We start from the raw sequence: 21286 nt of genomic DNA on the forward strand, positions 1-21286 counted from the left end.
ATCATTGATCTAAATATGGAACTTGTGGTTTCAAAATGGCCTTTTGATGTCATGTACTTAACAACTTTATCTATGTGTATCCATTCCATTCTAACAATTTTACTAATGAAATATATATTTTATTTCCAAATCAGTTCCTCCACAAATAAGCCCTTTCAGCTTTGGTGATGAAGCTTTAAATCGGGGTGAAGTTGCTAGCGTCACATGTATGGTTCCCAAAGGTGATTTGCCTTTGGAAATCTATTGGACATTAAATTCTGCCTTAATTGTTAATGGAGAATTGGGTTTTAATATTTTCAAAATGAATAAGCGGACAAGTTCCATAAATATTGACTCTCTGGAAGCTGCCCATAGGGGAACATATAAGTGTATAGCTAATAATTCAGCGGGATATGCTGAATATGTAACTGTTTTGGAAGTTAATGGTTAAGAAGATTTTTTTTGTACACACGTATAATTTAAATAAAAAATTATGTAATTTTTATTTTTTAAAATATTTTTTTTTTTGTATTCCTCTAAAGTCCCACCCCAAATTCAGGCCTTTAGTTTTGGCGATGAACCTGCCAATACTGGCGAAATTTCGGGAGCTATTTGTATGGTTCCCAAAGGAGATTTACCTTTGGAAATACGTTGGACTTTAAATTCAGCTCCGGTTATTACGGGAGAACATGGTTTTACCTTATTACGTATGAATGCTCGCACAAGTTCTTTAAATATTGATTCCTTGGAAGCCCATCATAGGGGTACCTACAAGTGTATAGCCTCCAACAAGGCTGGCACTAGTGAATATTCAGCTGAATTACAAGTTAATGGTTTGTTGTTGAATATCACATGACATACTTCAAGGTTTTATTTAGAAAATACAGTATATGGAAACTTAGATTTATTTTGTTATTAAAATTATGGTTTAATTTTATTGTTTTATTTAATTTAAATTTTATTTTAATTTAAATCCTTATTTAATAGTTCCTCCTCAAGTTATACCCTTCAATTTTGGTGATGATGCAGCTGATGTGGGTGATGTTGCCAGTGCCATTTGTGTTGTACCCAAAGGCGATATACCTTTGGACATAAATTGGTCTTTAAATTCTTTGCCCATTGTTAGTGGTGAAAATAATTTTAATATAGTGCGTCTAAATAAACGAACCAGTTCATTGAATATAGAATCTCTATCGGCCATGCATAGAGGTGTTTATAAATGTATTGCCACAAATAAAGCTGGTTCCAGTGAATATATGGCTGAATTACAAGTCAATGGTTTGTTCTTTAATAACAACAAAAAAATTAAATGTAATAACTTTATTTAATTAACCCGCTGTTGTTGTTAATATTACATAGCATTGTATAGATAGTGGTATTAGAAAAGAAAAATGGTGCACATTTGTAGTCAGCTGAATCCAAGTAAAAAAAAAAATGAATTTTTATAATTGGATTATTTTGGTATTCAATTGATCTTTGTCGGTCTGTTAAATCATTGCTGAATTCATGTTCGCATAGCTGAATTAGAAAAATTTAATACTCGCTATATACATATAGAAATTTTCTCAAAAATAATGTATATTTTTAGTGTGCTGTAAATATACAAATGTAATAGCTGAATTGTTTAAACTAAAAATTTTGAGTGAAGCTTTTTTTAATTAAACTAAATCAGGTTTATAAATGATAGCTGAATTCTTGTTCAAGAGGCTGAAATAGCTTAAAAACTATTCTGTAAAACTATTACAAGTACGCTCTTCTAAATACCAAAGTGATGGTAGAATGATTATGACTCGAGTGCTGAAATTATATATATGAAAGGCGTGCTGAAGTTTATATTCACAAATCTTAATTGGAAAATGTCTTATTTTCGACATTTATTCTAAAGCGTAGTGTGTGATTTTGTATGTCTATGAAATCTATATAAAATTCAAAGTATGTTTGTTTATTTGTTTGTATGTTCCGGGTAAGCTCAGAAACGACTGAACCGATTTACTTAAATTTTTTGGAGAACGTAGAGGGTGTGGTGGAAATAGGGTATCTATTTTTTTTTTTGATATATGGTGATATATGTTTGTTTATTTATTGGTATGTTCCGGGTAAGCTCAGAAACGGCTGAACCGATTTACTTAAATTTTTTGGAGAACGTAGAGGGTGTGGTGGAAATAGGGTATCTATTTTTTTTGATATATGGTGAGTCGCCCTTGCCCGACTTTTTCAAAACTGGACCAAAGTTCTCCGATTTGGATGAAATTTCCAAGGAAGTTTAGGGATGATGACTAGACAAAGATCCGCTACTTCAGTTTTTGATATTTGGTCGAGGAGGGGGGACCTCCCCTTTGTCCGACTTGTTTTTTAGAGTACAGTGAAAAAATAAAAATATTCTGATTTACTTGAGATTTACAGAGAACATGTCGTTAGGTTATGACATTACCTTATATTTTAATATTTGGACTAGCAAGGGGCCTCCCCCTGCTTTTTGAAAATTGGGCTTATAATTTGCTTGACATTTTCTAGAATATTTATACAACATACGCTACATCATTTTTCGATATTTGGTCGGGTAGGGAACCTCCTCTTAAACTGAAAAAAGCTAAAATTCTCAAGTTTACTTGAAATTTAGAAAGTCCGTAGGGGAAGGTTATGAAATCAATATGATGTACCTGATTTTTGGTAATTTGGACGGGTAGGGAACCTTCTCCTTGCCCCAAATTTTCAAACTTGAATGCAAGTTTCTAGATTTTCATGGAATTTTCAGGGAAGGCTAAGGGTGTTATCCACTACTGTATTTGTCGATAAGTGACGTGCCTTTAAAAAAATACAGTAATAACTGACATCTTCCGATTTACTTGAATTTCATAGGGAACTTGGGGGAAGGTGATTAAATTAATACAGGATACATGATTCTTCGGTATATGGGAAGGGGAATAGTGAAATAAACTTCGTGGATCTACTTGGAGTTTATAGGGACCGTTGGGTAGTTGGTGAAATGACTCTGGTCGGGGGTGGAGCGAAGGAGCGGAGGGGGTTTCCCTTTTGTCCGATTTTTTTTTATAAATTGCAAATAGAGGGCTGTCCACAAATGGGAACTCGATGATTTTTGCATTGGAATTGACTTTTTTAAGAAAAAAACTTAAATTTATATGAAAATGACAAGCATCGTAGAGGATGCTTCATTTTCCGGTTGTTATGGTCAATTTTTTAAGTACTTTTATTTTTCCGATTGGTCGGGAAACATAGTACATGTACTGATATAATGGCTAATTTATTAGCATATCATTACCGATTATTTTTATGGTGTATGGAACCATAAAAGTGTTGTCCAAAATGGTTTGGAACACATAAATTAATTATTTAATTGAAATGTCTTCAGTCACAGAAATGATAGTATCAATTAAAAAATTAATTAAAGGTCAATTAAAAAACTAATTGATCCAATTAAAAAATTAATTGATACTATTCTTTTTGTGATTGATTTTTGTTTCAATTAAAAAAATTTTTGAATCAGTTAAATCTTTTTAAAATTCAATTAAAATTTTAAATGGAAAAGTTTTCGTGAAATATTTTTGTGTGTTCCGGTTATTATGGTCACTTTTTATACCCTCCACCATAGGATGGGGGTATATTAACTTTGTCATTCCGTTTGTAACACATCGAAATATTGCTGTAAAATAAATATTCTGGGTCGTGGTGAAATTCTGAGTCGATCTGAGCAAGTCCGTCCGTCCGTCCGTCTGTTGAAATCACGCTAACTTCCGAACGAAACAAGCTATCGTCTTGAAACTTGGTACAAGTAGTTGTTATTGATGTAGGTCCGATGGTATTGCAAATGGGCCATATCGGTCCACTTTTACGTATAGCCCCCATATAAACGGACCCACAAATTTGGCTTGCGGGGACTCTAAGAGAAGCAAATTTCATCCGATCCGGCTGAAATTTGGTACATGGTGTTAGTATATGGTCTCTAATGACCATGCAAAAAATGGTCCATATCGGTCCATAATTATATATAGCCCCCTATAAACCGATCACCAGATTTGACCTCCGGAGCCCCTTGGAAGATCACAATTCATCCGATTCGGTTGAAATTTGGTACGTGATATTAGTATATGTTATCCAACAACCATAGGTTAGGTGGCAGCCATATGTATCAGGCTCACTTAGACTGTTCAGTCCATTGTGATACCACATTGGTGAACTTCTCTCTCTGCTAACCATTGCACCACGGTGGCTCCCAGGCTCCCAACAATGCAGGAATTGGTTCATATCAGTCCATAAATATATATAGCCTCATATAAACCGATCCCCAGATTTGACCTCCGGTGCTTTATGGAGAAGCAAAATTCATCCGATCTGGTTGACATTTGGGGCGTGGTGGTAGTATGTGATATTTAAAAACCATGCCAAAAGTGGTCCATATCAGTCCATAATCATATATAGCCCCCATATAAACCGATCCCAAGATTTGGTTTTGGAGCCTCTTGGAGGAGCAAATTTCATCCGAGTCAGTTGAAATTAGGTACATTGTGCTAGTATATGGCCATTAAAAACCATGCCTAACTAGGTCCATATCGGTCTATAGTTATATATAGCCCTCATATAAATCGATCCCCAATGACACAAAAATTGGTCCATATCAAGTTCATAATTGTATATAGCCCCCACATAAGCGACCCCCATACTTCAATGCTGGCTCTCTACGTATCGTGCAAAAAGTCCATATCGATTCGTAATTATTTGTAGACTTACCTATACATACATAACTTTTTTGTCTAATATATACGACGTATGGACTAACTCACAATTTAGAAAACGATGTTACGAAGTTTTAAGATACCACAACCAAAGTAATTCGATTGTGGATGACATTCTTTCGTAGAAGTTTCTACGCAATCTATGGTAGAGGGTACATAAGATTCGGCCTGGCCGAACTTACGGCCGTATATACTTGTTGTGATTGATTTTTATTTCAATTAAAAAATTTGTTGAATCAATGAAATTTTTAATTGAATATTCTTTAAAACTCAATTAAGGCTTTAATTGGAAACATTTTCGTGAATTTTTTTTCTATGAAGACAGCTGTTTCAGATTTTCACATCCTCATCAGTTCCCTCCATTGGATGATCTACACATTTCAATTATTAGAGATTTTGGGTCAAGCGTTCTTCTCTTGCAAAGAACAAGTTTTAAATAATCTAACATGTCCAAAAACGAAATGCAGTAGAAACATTTTTACTTTCCACTCCTGAATGCTGAAATATATTTTATTTTCTATTCACGAATCTTATTAAAGGACAAAAGAAAATTTCATTTGTTTGGTATTTTATTCCTGAGATAAGAAATCTGTTTTTTCAGTGTATACGCAATAGGCAATTGCCCTTACTTTTCAAATGTTTATCCCCAGACGTCAATTATTTTGCAATTCTTAAATCGTTTAATAAAGCTCTTTAAAATGTTTTCTTCCAAGTTCCTCCACAAATTCAAGCTTTCACCTTTGGTGATGAGCCAGCCAATACCGGAGAAATGGCTGGGGCTTTTTGTATGATCTCCAAAGGAGATTTGCCTATAGAAATACGTTGGACTTTAAATTCAGCTCCTGTTATAACGGGCGAGCATGGTTTTACTTTATCGCGAATGAATGCCCGCACTAGTTCTTTGAATATTGATTCCTTGGAGGCCCATCATAGGGGGACATACAAGTGTATAGCCACTAATAAGGCAGGCACTGATGAATTTTCAGCGGCTTTAGATGTTAATGGTTTGTCGTCTCATTTACTATATAAATAAAGAGAAAATTTTAAAATATTAATTTTATTAATTATTTTATATTATCTATTTTTATGATTTTTGGTTGTAATTTTTTGTTTAAAATTTTTTATTTTAAAGTTCCCCCACAAGTTTTACCCTTCAATTTTGCTGAAGATGCAGCTGATGTTGGAGAAATTGCCAGCATTAATTGTGTGGTCCCCAAGGGTGATTTACCTTTGAATATAAGTTGGTCTTTGAATTCAATACCCATTGTAGATGGTGAAAATGATTTTAGTATAGTGCGTTTGAATAAGCGCACTAATTCTTTAAATATAGAATCATTATCGGCCATACATCGTGGAATTTATAAGTGTATAGCCTCAAATAAGGCTGGCTCAAGTGAATATACAGCAGAATTACAAGTTAATGGTTAGTTCGGAATGGCTAATAAATAAATAAATTTCATAAAAAATAAATCTAGAGATTACTAACCCTGCCTTAAGGATATTGTATATTAAAATTTATGATCCAAGTGTTGATTAAAATAATTGCGTGCATATTTATAGTTTCTTGATATTGAAAATGGCGGCGTTAACAGAAAAGCCTACTAGAATTTTAAAGTTTTATTAGTTTTAGAACATCTAAGATAAATTATAGGAAAAATTTTTAATTACATGTAATACATAGGCCCTTTGTCCTCTTAAGTCCCGCCCCAAATCCAGGCCTTTAGTTTTGGTGATGATCCCGCTAATACAGGAGAAGTGGCTGGAGCCTTTTGTATGATATCCAAAGGTGATTTACCTTTAGAAATACGTTGGACTTTAAATTCTGCACCCGTAATAACGGGAGAGCATGGATTTACACTACAACGAATGAATGCTCGTACCAGTTCATTGAATATTGATTCTCTAGAAGCCCATCATAGAGGCTTTTACAAATGCATAGCCACAAATAAGGCAGGATCTGCAGAGTATACAGCGGAATTGGAAGTTAATGGTTTGTGGTTCATATATGCAAAACAACTAATAACGTATACGACTGGAATAAATTTGAATTTTTTAGATATCATCAATAATTACAAATGTTTGAAAAACATTTGAATTCAAATTGTTTTCAAACATGCGTTTGTGAAATGGATTTGAATTCAAATCTTTTTCAAATATTTGTTATTAGTGAATTTAGTTAATTTTTCGTTTTTTTTTTTCTTTCAATCATTTATAATTATTATCAAATTCCTCTCCCAGTACCACCACAAGTACTACCCTTCATTTTTGGTGAAGATGCAGCTGATGTTGGTGATATAGCCAGTGCCAATTGTGTTGTTCCCAAAGGTGATTTGCCCTTGGAAATACGTTGGTCCTTGAACTCAGCACCCATTGTGAATGGTGAAAATGGATTTAGTGTGGTGCGTTTGAATAAACGTACAAGTTCTTTGAATATTGATTCGTTGCGTGCTCAACATCGTGGTATTTATAAGTGCATTGCTTCGAATAAAGCTGGGACCAGTGAATATATGGCTGAGTTGCAGGTTAATGGTTGGTTGGTGCACTACGACAATACTTTTTAATCGTGAAAATTAAATATCTATCAAAAATATTTGCTTAATCAAATGCTTATTGAAAATTTTAGTTGCTGTATATATTCATATGATATCTATGTGTCGCTATATACATACATATATGACTGAAGACAAAATACTTTTGCTAATGATATGAGCTGTTTTTTAATAAACAAAGAAAAAACTCTTCTATTTATGAGAACCCTAGTATTAGGGATAGAAAGTGTTTGTTAATTAATTAATTTCTCAAACTATTATTATAGTGCAAGGGCTGCGCATTCGATTTCAATTTCAATTTTAGCGCTAAAATTTAAGGAATATGGTTTTATGACATATATGTTATGGCTTCTCATCAAAATAAAACTATAGCTAATAAATATTTGTTAAAGGTATAGAGAACACGGTTGCCACAGTTGATAGAATTCTGCCAAAAATTGTAGATTTCTTACTATTTGGTAGATTTGTAGAATTATTGATGTTTTTCAATCAAATAAATTTTGTCAACATTTTCTACAGAAATACAATTTTAACAAAATTTTCTATAGAAATAAAATTTTGACAAAATTTCCTATAGAAATAAAATTTTGATAAAATTTTCTATAGAAAAAAAAAATTTGATAAAATTTTCTATAGAAATAAAATTTTGACAAAATTTCCTATAGAAATAAAATTTTGACAAAATTTTCTGTAGAAATAAAATTTTGACAAAATTTTCTATAGAAATAAAATTTTGACAAAATTTTCTACAGAAATAAAATGTTGACAAAATTTTCTATAGATATGAAATTTGGACAAATTTTTCTATAGAAATAAAAAATTGACAAAATTTCGTAGAGAAATAAAATTTTCATTCGTTTTGTTTTATTATTGTTGGTTTTGTTCTTTAAGCATTGTTGTTGTTTTTTGATTTCAGCATAAAACCATGCATTGACTAAACTACAAGTGTAGCATAACCAACAGAGGAAAAGAAATAAAATTTTGATTTTTTCTATAGAAATTAAATTTTCACAAAATTTTCCTAGAAATCAAATTTTTGACAAAAATTTCTATAAAAAGAAAAATTTAAAAAAAATTTTCTATAGAAATAAAATTTTGACAAAATTTTCTACAGAAATAAAATTTTGACAAAATTTTCTACACACAAAAAAAATTTTTTCTGATTCAATCACGAAATTAATTGATCCAATTAACTTTTAATTGAAATGTCTTCAATCACAGAAATGATAATATCAATTAAAAAATTAATTGAAGGTCAATTAAAAAATTAATTGATACTATTATTTTTATGATTGATTTTTGTTTCAATTAAAAAATATGTTGAATCAATTAAATTTTTAATTGAATATTTCTTAAAACTCAATTAATATTTTAATTGGAAAAATATTCGTGAATTTTTTCAGTGTATAGAAATAAAATTTTCTATATAAATAAAATTTCGACAAAATTTTCTATACAAATGAAATTTTTGTTGAAATATCATATAGAAATAAAATTTTTGTCAAAATTTCCTATAAAAATAAAATTTTGACAAAATTTTCTATAGAAATAAAATTTTGACAAAATTTTCTATAGAAATAAAATTTTGACAAAATTTTCTATAGAAATAAAATTTTGACAAAATTTTCTATAGAAATAAAATTTTGACAAAATTTCCTATAGAAATCAAATTTTGACAAAATTTTCTATACAAATAAAATTTTTAAAAAAATTCTTATGAAAATTTCCTTCAAAATAAGAATTTTTAAATTTGGTACATTTTTGTTAAAATTTTCTTCAAAATTTGGTAGATTATGTTTGGCACGCGTGGCAACCGTAATTGAGAGGCATTTGCTGAATTTTTATTAATTCAGCAAATTTTGGACGAAGGCCCCTTATAACCAGTTGATGTTTGCGTTTCTTATCAATCCATTCTTACCAAACAGAATAAAACTGCCTTTGTCCGTTTTATATACCCTAAACCACATAGTTGTCAGGGTATATAAATTTCGAACTGCAAAATAAGGTACCTACTAGAAATATTGATTTTTGAAATATATATCGGTCGACACAGAATCACTTCCTGAATCGATCTAGGTCCGTCCGTCTGTCTGTCCATGTATTTTCGTTATTCGCAGGATTCCGGTCGCACACACAAAAAAAAGTTTTCTGATTCAATTACGAAATTAATTGATCCAATTAATTTTTTAATTGAAATGTCTTCAATCACACACATATAAAAATTTCACGAAATTTTTTCCAATTAAAATTTTAATTGAGTTTTAAAAAATATTCAGTTAAAAATTTAATTGATTCAACAAATTTTTTAATTGAAACAAAAATCAATCACAAAAATAATAGTATCAAGTAATTTTTTAATTGGATCAATTAACTTTTTAATTGACTTGCAATTAATTTTTTAATTGATACTATCATTTCTGTGATTGAAGATATTCCAATTAAAAATTAATTGGATCAATTAATTTCGTGATTGAATCAGAAAAAAATTTTTTTGTGTGCAGAAATGATAGTATCAATTAAAAAATTAATTGACAGTCAATTAAAAAATTAATTGATCCAATTAAAAAAATAATTGATACTATTAATTTGTGTGATTGATTTTTATTTCAATTAAAACATTTGTTGATTCAATTACATTTTTAATTGAATATTTTTTAAAACTCAATTAAGACTTTAATTGGAAAAATTTTCGTGAAATTTTTTTCTGTACAGTTATTAACAGATTTTTATGAAATTTGGAACATGGCGTGTTTTTGGAATAAGGACAATTTTGGAAAAAAATCCAATCAAATTTAGATATAGCCCCCATATATATTTATCGGCCGATTTAAACATATAGGCTCGTATTCCTCTTATTTACTATTCGACCATCTTCAAAATCAACACAAAATAATATTTTAGAACACCCTTCAAGTATGCGAAATTTTATCGAAATTGGTTCAGATTTAGATATAGTTCCGATATATAACATATGTATGTATCATCCGATTTTCACAAATTTGACCAAGATACCCTTATTTAATAACCAAGCAAACGTTCAGAGATTTCCTGAATTATCCTTGAAAGTGAAAAATCCAAAGTTTGTAAAATGAGTTAAAATGGTTCACATAATCGGAAATATCCAAAAATCAAACATTTTCTATATCCAAATCCCAGTAGATTCAAGTTATGCAATTTTCGATCTATGTGAAAATGGAACCACCCATAAAATTGCTATACAACCCCTCTACATATGTACTGAATTGATTTGGTCTTAGTTGGCCAAATCAATATCTTCCACAGATGTCTTAGCAGGTCACTCATATAGAAATTGTTTGATTCCATACCGTGACAGCATATTCAATTGCCATCTCGTTGAGAACTTTGCCGCTGTCATGTTTGGATTTTGTCAGAGTTCTTGTTTTTTGACCCAAACTCTGACAAAATTCCCTTTGGATTAATTTATATAATTGCAATTCTAGTTATAAAATAATTGTTTCAATTAATTTCGCGATTGAATCCAAAAATGTTATTTTCCGTGTATGTCGTTTTGATTCCATCCTATTCTCTAACCTAACCTATGGATTTTGGAGAGCAAATTCTTCGTTCTCAAAGTCTCAACAACGTCATCAATCCTTCCGCAGAATAACATCCACTTCTTTCTCGTCATCTTTGTGATTTTATTTATGTTGTCCTACTATTAGTCTGTTGAAATTTATCTATTGTATGCTTCGAAATATTATACATTTTTTTCACTAATCAGAAATTACGTTATTCCCAATAACTGTGTCGTTTGCCCTTACCAGAGATTAAATCAAAACTGAATGAAATGAATGAAAAATTTAATGCTTTTAAATTTTCATTTTATATGGACAATGGATTTTATAAATTTTTATCCTTATGTATTTAGTACCTCCACAAGTTATGCCCTTTGCTTTTGGCGATGAACCTTCGAATTATGGTGATAGTACAGCTGTCCAGTGTATGGTCTTTAAGGGTGATGTTCCTTTACAGCTTCATTGGACATTAAATGGCCAACCAATAACCAATGAACATTCGGGTATACGAATTATAAAAATGTCACCAAAATTGAGTTCTTTAAGTATTGATGCAATCAATGGCAATCATCGTGGAATATTTAAATGTATTGCCACAAATGCGGCCGGAAGTGCAGAACAATCGGCTGAACTTATGGTTAATGGTTAGATGAATTAATTGTTGATGTAGATATTAGACAATACAAAAAATTTTTAGCATTTCATATATGAAATTTGGAATATGATCACTAGAAACATATACGAAGATCATAATGTAAAATTGAGAATTTAATAGGAAACAAATATCTAGCTGACCAATAAAATAAATTGTAATGAAATTTTAGAAGTTTGTAGTGAAACCAATACATTATGTTCTTCAAATATTTTTCTTTTGGTGAACAAATCTCTAGATTTTTTTACTTTTTACTTTTAACATTATTCATGAATTTAAAAAAAATTGCCGATTATTTTGTATAATTATTTTTATTATAATATTTTATTATCACAGTATTTTATAATAAAAAAAATACCTATTCCCCTAAAAATCCTTTAAAACTCCCTATAAAAATATACAAATAATATTATCGAGGATACATGACCTCATTTTCTGATGTGCTCATGAAATAATATTTCGTTTACTGATAATTCTTAATTACATATAAACTGTCTACATACTGGATTATATCCATGAAGTTTCAAGAGGGCTTGAAACCTTTATCAACTTTCCCTTTATTTTACGAAATTTTTATTTTTAACTCTTCACATTGTTTTAGTTCCACCACAAGTCAAACCATTTTCATTTGGTGACGAGGCTTCAAATTCTGGTGATTCGGTGGGTATTCAATGCTCAGTATCGAAGGGTGATTTGCCCATCGATATCAAATGGTCGCTGAATAATCAAACTTTGGTCAGTGGTAATGCTGAAATTATAATAGGTCGTATGTCTGCAAAATCCAGTACCTTAAATATAGACTATATAACGGCAGATCATCGGGGTATTTACACTTGTACTGCAAAAAATGCTGCCGGTGAAAGTTCATATGAGGCTGAACTTAAAGTCAATGGTTCTTAAATGAGTTATATACTAAACAGATAATTGTTGTTTTCTTTCATTTCAATTGTTTTGTTTTATTTTTCTTCTTCCTCCCAGTCCTCCCCACTATACATCCCTTTAGCTTTGATGGTGAAGCCAATGAAGGAGATAGTGTTCAACTAACTTGTCATGTGGCCAAAGGTGATTTACCTTTGAAAATACGTTGGCTTCACAATGATTTACCATTGTTTTCACATTTGGGCGTATTGACAAATAAAATTGGCGATCGTATAAGTTTATTAACCATTGAATCGGTTAAAGCAGTAAATTTGGGAAATTATACATGTCTGGCTAATAATAAAGCTGGCCAGAGTTCTTATACTACAGAGTTGTTTGTTAATGGTATTTGAAAAAAAGATATATATAAATAGAATCATATATATAAGTTATTTTATTTAATATTACTTGTTCAAGAAGTTGTAAATTTTATTTTGTATCCCTTCCTTAAAATACTCCTGTATACTTCTATACATAATGGTTCTGAAACATAGAAAATATTATGAAAATTCTTTTAAATTTAGCAGCGTTCACCTTCACTTCGAAAAAGATGATTTTGATACAAGACAATATATGTGGATTTTTTTATTGAAAGACAAAATTTCAAGACTATAGATGGTACTGAGAGTTGAATGATTTTAAAAAATTAGTTAAACGTTAGCATAACTCAGAAAAAAAACTAACAAAAGCAATATTAGGTATGTTTGTGTACGATTCCAGTTAAAATTATTCAGTAAAATCTTGCACTAGAGTAAAAATGGGTTTTAATTTTTTGTACGTGAACGATATCTAGTACCTATTTACCAAGAACCAGTCTTTAAACTGTGGAGGTTGTTGGAGCAAGCAAGTTACCTTTGATGTTTTTACTTTGCTTAATAATAATTTTACGTGTTAAAATATATTTTTTAAAATTGAGTTACCTTTGACTTTAAATTCTGAAGTATATAGAAAATTTTATTTCTATATACAATTTTGTCAAAACTTATTTTTTATATAGAAAATTTTGTCAACATTTTATTTCTATAGAAAATTTTGTCAAATTTCATTTTTATAGAAAATTTTGTTAAAATATTATTTCTAAAAAAAAATTGTCAAAATTTTATTTCTATAAAAAATTTTGTCAAAATTTTATTTCTATAAAAATTTTGTTAAAATTTTATTTCTATAAAAAAATTTGTCAAATTCTTGTTTCTAAAGAAATTTTTTTCAAAATTTTATATCTATAGAACATTTTGTCACAATTTTATTTCTATAGAAAATTTTGTCAAAATTTTATTTCTATAGAAAATTTTTTCAAAATTTTATATCTATAGAAAATTTGCCAAAATTGTATTTCTATAGAAAATTTTGCCAAAATTTTATTTATGTAGAAAATTGTTATCAAAATTTTATTTCTATAGATAATTTTAACAAAACCTTTAAATCTATAGAAAATTTTGTCAAATTTGTATTTCTATAGAAAATTTTTGTCAAAATTTTTTTTTCTATAGAAAATTTTTGTCAAATTTTTTTTGTATAGAAAATTTTGTCTAGATTTCATTTCTGTAGAAAATTTTTGTCAAAATATTATTTCTATAGAAAATCGTGTCAAATTTTTTTTTTAGAAAATTTTGTCAAAATTTTATTTCTGGAAAATTTGTCAAAATTTTATATTTATAGAAAATTTTATTTTATAGAAAATTTTGTCAAAATTTTTTTTCTATAGAAAATTTTGTCAAAATTTGATTTCTACAGAAAACTTGTCAAAATTGGATTTCTATAGAAACTTTTGTCAAAATTTTAGTTCTATAGAAAACTTTGACAAAATTTTATTTCTATAGAAAATTTCGTCAAAATTGTGTTTCTATAGACAATTTTGTCAGAATTTTATTTTTATAGAAAATTTTGTTACAATTTTATTTGTATAGAACATTTTGTCAAAACTTTATTTCTATAGAAAAGTTTGTCAATATTTGGTTTCTATAGGAAATTTTGTTAAAATTTTATTTCTATAGAAAATGTTTGCAAAACTTTAGTTCTATAGAAAATTTTGGCAAAATTTTATTTCTATAGACAATTTTGTCAAAATATTATTTCTATAGAAAAATTTGTCAAAATTTTATTTCTATAGAAAATTTTGTCAAAATTGGATTTCTATAGAAAATTTTGTCAAAATGTTGTTAAAATTTTATTTCTATAGAAAATTTTGTAAAAATTTTATTTCTATAGAAAATGTTGTTAAAATTCTATTTCTATAGAAAATTTTGTCAAAATTTTATTTCTATAGAAAATTTTGTCAAAATTTTATTTCTATAGAAAATTTTGTCAAAATTTTATTTCTATAGAAAATTTTGTCAAAATTTTATTTCAATAGATAATTTTAACAAAACCTTTAAATCTATAGAAAATTTTATTTCTATAGATAATTTTGTCAAAATTTTATTTCTATAGAAAATGTTGTCAAAATTTTATTTCTATAGAAAATTTTGTCAAAATTTTATTTCAATAGATAATTTTAACAAAACCTTTAAATATATAGAACATTTTGTCAAAATTTTATTTCTATAGAAAATTTTTGTCAATTTTTGTTCTATAGAAAATTTTGTCTAAATTTCATTTCTGTAGAAAATTTTTGTTAAAATTTTATTTCTATAGATAATTTTAACAAAACCTTTAAATCTATAGAAAATTTTATTTCTATAGATAATTTTGTAAAAATTTTATTTTTATACAAAATTTTATTTTATAGAAAATTTTGTCAAAATTTTGTTTCTATAGAAAATTTTGTCAAAATTGGATTTCTATAGAAAATTTTGTCAAAATTGGATTTCTATAAAAAATTTTGTTAAAATTTTATTTCTATAGAAAATTTATTTTATAGAAAATTTTCTCAAAATTTTATTTCTATAGAAAATTTTGTCATTTTATTACTATAAAATTTTATTTCTATAGAAAATTTTGTCAAAATTTTATTTCCATAGAAAATTTTGTCAAAATTTTATTTCTATAGAAAATTTTGTCAAAATTTTATTTCTATATAAAATGTTGTTAAAATTTTATTTCTATAGAAAATTTTGTCAAAATTTTATTTCTATAGAAAATTTACTCGAACTGGACTGTTCTGAAGAATTCACAATAAATATTTGAATATTTACACACAAAACTTTCAACTTGTCTGTCACCATTTTTAATATTATTTTGGGGTTTTAAGTTTAATATTTCTCATTCCTTAGTTTTAAAATGACAAAACAGTATCTTATAGGAAATAGAGAAGCGTTATAACTTAACTTAGGCTCATAACCCTTTGACTAGCGATATCCAGACAGGAGGACATTCTAAAGCGACACCAAACTCTATTTCTCCAGTTAGTTTCGATTTTTTTCGCGATGTTATTTTAAAGTAGAAGCTTTAATATAAATAAGCTATACATATTTCCCATATTTTTATCCAATTTGTCATAAATAAGAAATGTTTTGTTAAACTATCTACTGCAAAATCAATACAGCAGATGCAAAATATTGCAAAATTTGAACCATTGCATTATGCACTATTTCGGGAAGCAAAAACATAATTTTGAGGGGGTTTCCAGTACAATTCTTATAATGGAATGTTTTTAAACAAAAGTAAAGAATCTTGAAAAATAATCAATGTCACCATTCTGTCACAAGATATTTGCTAGAGATGATGACGAAGTGGACATTTTCCATTGGGTTTTTTGTTTTTTTACAATCAAATCATTTTATTATTATTTTATATAAATTATAATTTTTCTCACTTTAGTTTTACCTCAAATTATACCCATATATTTCGATGATATTATAAATTCTGGGGACTCAGTCGATTTGCTATGTCAAATTCAAAAAGGTGATCGTCCCATAAAAATACATTGGAGTTTTGAACGTCCCGGAAGTGATACACGTTATGGCATTGAACAACCCGTCATGCGTGTCAATCGTATTAGTAGTAAATCTAATATTTTATCCATACCCAATGCAACACCAGCCCATACGGGAACGTATACCTGTACGGCAAGTAATGCCGCTGGATATTTGACATATAGCACAAATTTAACTGTCAATGGTATATATATTAGAAATAGTACAAGAAAGTAAATTATATTATTTAAAGTAATAATCTATTAATCTTAGAATACTAACAAACGTTTATTGGCTACAGCTTCTACCATATAACATCGCTTCATACACATAGTCCTTTGTCCATTACACTTTTCTTTAACTATTGAAGTATAAGACCAACTTACACTGGAAGGTTTCATATATGTTTTGTGTCTGTCATAGATTAATGCTTATTTCTGTTGTCTTAAAATTATACATAAATATATAGAAAAGTTTTACAAAAATCCATATCTTCGTAATATTTTACGAAATTTGTCATTAAAATTAATTTAACAAAATATTTTCGTTGATACAATGAGATTTTTCGTTAATCGAATGATTTTTCTATTTAATAACAAAATAATACATTCTACTAGTGAATATTTTCCTTGCATTAATGAAGAAATTAATGAAGAAACTAATGACAACATTTCGTTGACTCAATGTTAATGGCCTTTTCTTTGTGTGTATTGGAATTTAGCTCGAGTGCTGCCCATATTTTAAATGAAACATTCAAAAATATATTATTTGCGTTTTTTTGCGGAATACATCGATTTAAATAATTTTTTTAATTCTGAAATCATATCTACCACCAACATCAATTAAAGTTAATTGATTAAATATTGTTATATGACCTGAACTGGTTGACTCAAGTAATTTATTTTTAAAGGTTAAATCAAAATTTTAATTAAAAAAATATTAGTAATATTTTTTCTGTAAGTGGAATAGTCCCAAGAAGCGTTATCGTCGAGAAATTCTAAAAATTGGCATTCAAATTGACACTCGCAATAAAAGGTGGCAATTTCATAAAAAATAACTTCTTGAATTTAACAGTTCTGGGGCAGTAGCTCACTACTACAGAACATTTTCTTTGCATACTTTTAGGCAGTTCAAGAGTTCGCTTGGAAAGTGAATATATAATACGAAAACTATTGTATTCGAAGCTTAGATTCGTTTTTTAAGGAGTGAATATCATCCGTTTTATTAATGGGATTTAGGATCAAAATGTACACAAAACATTAATTACGTATCAAAATAAATTAATTAAAAAGTGGCAGAAAATGACAAAAAAGTGGCACAAGTGGTGGGGCACAGAGAACAGTTGCCCCTCGTGCCAAAAATAATCTACCAAAGTTTAAAGAACAATTTACCAAAAATCTGCAGAAATTAAAAAAATCAAAAATTTATTTCTATGGAAAATTTTGTCAAAAATTTATTTCTATAGAAAAGTTTGAAAAAAAATTATTTCTATAGAAAATTTTGTCAAAATTTTATTTCAATGGAAAATTTTGTAAAAGTTTATTTCTATAGAAAATTTTATTTATTTCTATAGAAAATTTTATTTCTACTTCAAAATTGTATTTCTATAGAAAATTTTCTAAAAATTTTATTTCTTTAGAAAATTTTACCGAAATTTAATTTTTATAGAAAATTTTGTCAAAATTGTATTTTTAAAGAAGATTTTGTTACATTTCTTTTTCTCAAATATTATTTCTATATCAAATATTGTCGAAAATTTTATTTCTATAGAAAATTTGCTCAAAATTTTATTTCTATATAAAATTTTGTCAAAATTTAATTTCTATAGAACATTTTCTCAAAATTTTATTTCTATAGAAAATTTTCTCAAAATTTTATTTCTATAGAAAATTTTGTCAAGATTTTATTTCTGTAGAAAATGTTCTCAAAGTTTTATTTCTATAGAAAATTTTCTAAAAATTTTATTTTTTTTTCTACGGAAAATTTTGTCAAAATTTTATTTCTATAGAAAATTTTGACAAAATTTTATTTCTACAGAAAATTTTCTCAAATTTTATTGCTATATAAAATATTGTCGAAAATTTTATTTCTATATAAAATTTTGTCAAAATTTTATTTTTACGGAAAATTTTATCAAAATTTTATTTCTATCAAAATTTTATTTCTAAAAAAATTTGTCAAAATTTTATTTCTAAAAATTTGTCAAAATTTTATTTCTAAAAATTTGCCAAAATTTTATTTCTAAAAAAATTTGTCAAAATTTATTTCTAAAAATTTTCTCAAAATTTTATTTCTATAGAAAATTTTCTCAAATTTTATTTCTATATCAAATATTGTCGAAAATTGTATTTCTATATAAAATTTTCTCAAAATTTTATTTCTATAGAAAATTTTCTCAAAATTTTATTTCTATAGCAAATTTTCTCAAAATTTTATTTTTATAGAAAACTTTGTCAAAATTGTATTTCTATAGAAAATTTTGTCAAAATTTTATTTCTATAGAAAAATTTCTCAAAATTTTAATTCTATAGCAAATTTTCTCAACATTTTATTTTTATAGAAAATGTTCTCAAAATTTTATTTCTATAGAAAATTTTGTCAAAATTTATTTCTGTAGAAAATTTTCTCAAAATTATATCAAAATTTAATTTTTATAGAAAATTTTGTCAAAATTGTATTTCTATAAAAGATTTTGTAAAATTTTATTTCTATAGAAGATTTTGTAAAATTTTATTTCTATAGAAAATTTTCTCAAAATTTTATTTTTATAGAAAATTTTGTCAAAATTTTATTTCTATACAAAATTTTCTCAAAATTGTATTTCTATAGAAAATTTTCTCAAAATTTTATTCTATAGAAACTTTTCTCAAAATTTTATTTCTATAGAAAATTTTGTCAAAATTTTATTTCTATAGAAAAATTTCTCAAAATTTTATTTCTATAGCAAATTTTCTCAAAATTTTATTTTTATAGAAAAGTTGGTAAAAATTGTACATCTATAGAAAATCGACGTATGTCTTATTTGGAGAGGTATATTTTGCAAAATCTACCAAAACATCAATAGTTTTAACAATGTACCAAACAGTAAAAAATCTACCATTTTTGGTACAATTCTACAAACTGTGGCACTGAGTCATTTTTAATTAAATGTTTTTTTTGGAAGAAATCAATTAAAAATAAAGTCTAGTACCAAATGCCTAAACTATGCAACAGAAAAATTTGAAAATTTCTATCAAGATGTTTTGTTTATTGAAATAAACTATTTTTTCACTATTGCTGAAAGTTCAAAATGGGTATCGATTAAACATTTTTGTTTTTGCAAATATCATATATATTGCTTACATACTATTTTTGCCTCATACATAGTTGCCCCGAAAATCGCTCCTTTTGATTTTGGCGAGGAACCCCTAAATTATGGTGAACCGGCCTCAGTACAATGCACCATATTAGGTGGTGATTTACCTATAAATGTAACATGGCTTTTAAATAGCAAGACCATCGATAGTTTTCACGACATTTCATTATCTCGTATTGGCAAGAGGGTCAACGTATTAACCATTGAATCGGTGGCTGCCCATCATGCGGGCAATTATTCATGTCGAGCTCAAAATAAGGCAGGTGTCACCGAACATTTTGCCCGTTTGGTGGTTAATGGTTTGTTTTATTTTTACATAAATTAAACTAATAATATATATTTTATTTATTTTCTTGTTCTTTGTTTACTTCCCAATAAATTCCTCAAAAAAAAAAAAAAAACTTCCAATAAAATTCCCAAATTGAAGTTCCTCCCAAAATAACTCCCTTTACCTTTGGTGATGAACCCTTAAATTTTGGTGAACCAGTTTCGGTTCATTGTACAATTTCGGGTGGTGATTTACCCGTATCGGTTATATGGACCTTAAACAGACATCCCTTATTACCGGATTTGGATATTTTAACGGAGAAACGTGGAAAACGTATTCATAGTTTAATGATTGATGCCATTGAAGCTAAACATGCGGGTGTTTATGCTTGTATTGCAACAAATTCAGCTGGTCGAGCTGAACATTCAGCTGAATTGGTGGTTAATAGTTGGTAGTGAAATAATAAATATAAGTACAAAAAACTCAATAATATCGATATAAATATAATTTTTAGTAGTTTATATTTTTTTTGTATCCTACCTATCACCATACTTTTGAAGTCAATGAGATTATGATATTACAAGTGAATTTTATGCGGTAAATCCAGGTTGGTTGTTGCAAGGTGAATGTGTGGAAAATTTGAGAAAGTGTTTATGGATATGCTGGTGTTTAAGAAATACAGAAAAAACATAAAAATTAAATATAAATAAAATGCATTTGTCATCTATAATCCAAGAGTGGAATTTAAAAATACAAAAAAGTAAATAAATTTAATGAAAAAATATGGTAAACAGTTAACCTAAAATTAACTGAAAAACAAGGCTAAATTGAAATAAGATAATAAAAAGATGATATATTAATCAAACTAGAAGAAATATTTATCCAATTTAATAAAATTTGCTCCGTTAAATTAAAGACAATGAATTAAGTTGATTGTAAATCAAATTAAACGAAAATAAATTAAGTTAGTTAACCTATCCAAATTATATACTATTGACAAAATTAAACAATAATAAACAATTAAAGCATATAAAGCTGAAATAAAATATTTGCTTTTGATATTTTATTTCAATTTAGTTTGCTTTTATTTTATTATTATTATTAATTGTATAATTAATTAAACCAAAATAAATTTATTTGAAATAATAGATTTGCAGAAAAATTCAAATAGACAAATTAAGTGAATAAATAAAATTAAACTAAATTAAACCAAAATAAATTTAATAGAAATAATAGATTTGCAGATAATTTCAAATAGACAAATTAAGTGAATAAATAAAATTAAACTAAACTAAATTAAATTAAATTTTATTAAAAAATGATATTGAATAATAATACAATTAAATTAAATTCAAATAAGATAAGGTAAATTGACGTATTAATGAAACTAGAATTAAAACCAATCCTTGCTCAATTATTTTTTT

The 21286-nt window shown here is 27.3% G+C and overlaps 2 protein-coding genes across 2 annotated transcripts in view; both read left to right on the plus strand.

Annotated features, from left to right (window-relative positions):
- LOC142239673 (cell adhesion molecule Dscam1-like) overlaps positions 1 to 21286 on the plus strand; it is a 179970-nt gene that overhangs the window by 36184 nt on the left and 122500 nt on the right. The gene's annotated exons all lie outside the window — the stretch shown is intronic.
- LOC142237689 (cell adhesion molecule Dscam1-like) lies at positions 11159 to 19919 on the plus strand. Its single transcript, XM_075309081.1, has 5 exons — positions 11159 to 11459; positions 12069 to 12359; positions 12446 to 12730; positions 16145 to 16444; positions 19606 to 19919. Exons 1-5 carry the CDS (start codon positions 11159 to 11161, stop codon positions 19917 to 19919), a joined length of 1491 nt encoding a protein of 496 aa, XP_075165196.1.

This window comes from Haematobia irritans, chromosome 5 (genome assembly GCF_050003625.1).
Source record: "Haematobia irritans isolate KBUSLIRL chromosome 5, ASM5000362v1, whole genome shotgun sequence".
In the NCBI taxonomy this organism is placed as follows: Eukaryota; Metazoa; Arthropoda; class Insecta; order Diptera; family Muscidae; genus Haematobia; species Haematobia irritans.

Bases quoted from the DNA above. Each gene is read 5' to 3' on its own strand.
- LOC142237689 (XM_075309081.1), top strand. From the start codon at position 11,159: ATGTATTTAGTACCTCCACAAGTTATGCCCTTTGCTTTTGGCGATGAA. The intron at 11,460-12,068 runs GTTAGATGAATT...ACATTGTTTTAG, and splicing joins GGCTGAACTTATGGTTAATG to TTCCACCACAAGTCAAACCA. The intron at 16,445-19,605 runs GTATATATATTA...CCTCATACATAG, and splicing joins CACAAATTTAACTGTCAATG to TTGCCCCGAAAATCGCTCCT.